General features: G+C 32.1%; 1 protein-coding gene across 2 annotated transcripts; it reads left to right on the forward strand.

Moving 5' to 3' along the window:
- Positions 1–737: 737 nt before the first annotated feature.
- On the forward strand, positions 738–2,452 carry LOC142527933 (protein transport protein Sec61 subunit beta-like). Of its 2 annotated transcripts, none has more exons than XM_075632933.1 (2): positions 738–886; positions 2,086–2,452. In XM_075632933.1, the coding sequence occupies exon 2, from the start codon at positions 2,088–2,090 to the stop codon at positions 2,331–2,333; it is 246 nt and encodes an 81-aa protein (XP_075489048.1). In that variant the 5' UTR covers positions 738–886; positions 2,086–2,087; the 3' UTR covers positions 2,334–2,452. The 2 variants fall into 2 exon arrangements, with proteins under 2 accessions (XP_075489048.1, XP_075489047.1); XM_075632932.1 differs by having other exon boundaries at positions 739–897.
- The last annotated feature ends 161 nt before the right edge of the window (positions 2,453–2,613 follow it).

A 2,613-nucleotide genomic window follows, 5' to 3' on the forward strand; every position in this document is an offset into this window, starting at 1 on the left:
TTTTAAATCCTATCGCATGATGCTTTAGTTTTAAGACGACACTAAACTTTACACGGAGAAGTTTTAACGTAAAATGTTTAATTTTTTTATAAATTAAAATCGTGTTTGAAATGACGTTTTTTTCAAAAATTTATTTAACGTAGTATCTATAATATAAATATTTTTACTATTATATATAAATATTCAGGCTCTCAGTGATCTTATTTTGTGAAACAAACTTGTTTTCGAGAAAAAATTCATTTAGATAAGTAATGTTTTTCATATAATTTACTTATAATTTTAATATCTAATTCACTTTAGAAATCCGAAAATTCGTATATTATAAAGTTGGGGAATTAATGGTCCAATTTTGTGACATCGATTAGTTTTTACAAAATTACCATAAATAATGTTTTCATATAATTTATTAACAACTACAATATCTAATCGACTTTAAATTTCCAAAATTTAAATATCATCTCTACAAGTCATATATTTAATATAAGTATATTGTTTTTATCCAAATAATAATTAAAACTATAACAAAATTATATATATATATATATATATATATAATCATCATTTTACACATGCATTGCGTGTGAGTTTATTCGTAGTTACTTTAATGGAAGAAAAACAAAAAATAATAAATAATAGAATTTTAAATAAATCTGAGAAAAATGTCTAATTGGGAGTATTACACAAAGAATTTTATATATTTTTTGGTATTCCGATTATATTATTGTTATTAAAAATAAAAGTATTTACGATATTAAGTTGGGTATTTTAGAAAATTGATTGATGTATAGATAGACGGAGGTATAAAGACGAGATTGAAGAATCTTAATCGAAAACCCTAGAGGAGCGTAAAATCAATTGAATTCTCAGTTTTAAATTGTCGCGAACGGTTGGTTGTTGGTATGCATACTCTACAATATTTGTTCTTCCATTCGATACTTGATTGTAATTCGATGAATTTATGGGTGTTTTATTTGTTCATTCATATGGGGCAATGGATTTGTTCTCTCTCTTTTTTTTTTGGTATCTGGATGAACACTGCATATTCCGATCTAGAAAGTTTTGTCTTTTTGTTTCGATTGGAAGCATGAGATCTGGGCATTAAGATCTATTTGGAGTTTAGAGACGATGAAATTACTCTGTGTACATGACATTATTCTTTGGTCAAATACTTTGCGTTGAATTAACTTTTCGGTCAAAACTACTTGAGCGATGATTGTTACAGTTTGATCTGATAGATTTTATTCTATTATACTGAAATATATATCTCTGTATGTGATTTTTTGCTGCTATAAAGACCTCATATGATCCACCCATGAAACTGTAGTGGTGTGAGCATGAAAGTTCAAGCTTTAAACTTCCATCCCGGTTGTTGAATTTTAGTTGATTTTAGGCGTTTATGGTAAATCTGTTCTCTGGTTAATGAGATTCAAACGATATATATTGATAAAGAATTCAGTTTGCGGTAGCAATTGTGTGTTACACCATTGTGTGAGCAGCATGGGGGGAGTTAATTAGAAGACCTGAATGATGCATTGCAAACCAATGTTTAATTTTATCAAAGCCTCTAATGTATGCTATGCTCTCTTTTTCTTCATTCTGACCCTTTCTTAGCAAGTGTGATCTGGGAATATCGTATTTTGCCTTGTACATGTGTCATATTATGTCAGTTTGTTGCGCTTTAAAATGTCTCTAACAGTTGTTGGAGAGTATCGTTGATTTTTTTGAACGAATATGAGATTTTTGATAGCCACGAACATTACATTTTTCATATCATACTAGTTTTGTCATTGGAAGCCATTAATTTCACCCCTTGAACAAGTTTGTCGGCCAGTAGTTAGTGTGCGTTTTGTTTCGGAGTGTTAGTTCATTAGTTTGTCGGCATATGCCTGCTCGAAGTTTCCGTTACCTGAAGAATATACTTGTTTGGCGACGTAAACATGCCCGTGCTTCCCTTTTATTAAATAACTGCTTTTATTTATTCACTCCCCCTTTATTTAACTGCTATTGTGCTTATATGCGCTTGCTTCTTGTTCATCTTGGGAGTGCAGTATGCCTTTTTCTTGAGAATTGAAATTTTCGGTGCAGAAATGGCCACAGGTGGAACTGGTCCCCAGAGAGGCTCTGCAGCAGCTGCTGCAGCCAATCTTCGTAGGAGGAGAACAGGGAGCGGAGCCTCTGGTGGTGCAAGTGGGACGATGCTCCAGTTTTACACGGATGACGCTCCAGGACTCAAGATTTCTCCCAATGTTGTGCTTATAATGAGCATTGGTTTCATAGCTTTCGTTGCCATACTTCATGTTATGGGTAAGTTGTACTTCGTTCGCAAAGATTAGATGTTGTCTGAGTGGCGACTTTTGGATGGAAAAAATTTGGGAGAAGTTTATTTTTTTACCAGGTGTTGTTTTGATAAAATGTTGATGTTATGTAAAAGAACCAGCCCAATTTATACTTTTGCATTTTCTTTCAAAAGTTTCAACTCATGCTGCTGATATACTATTAGCCATTGAGCATAAGGACGCCACTCCTGAGTTAATCAAATTCCCGACTGAAATTTAAGATGTTCTTTGCAACCTAAGCAAAATTTACATGGAAAATTTAGAATATCATTAAATT

The sequence above is a fragment of the Primulina tabacum genome, chromosome 15 (genome assembly GCF_025594145.1).
Source record: "Primulina tabacum isolate GXHZ01 chromosome 15, ASM2559414v2, whole genome shotgun sequence".
Lineage (NCBI taxonomy): Eukaryota > Viridiplantae > Streptophyta > Magnoliopsida > Lamiales > Gesneriaceae > Primulina > Primulina tabacum.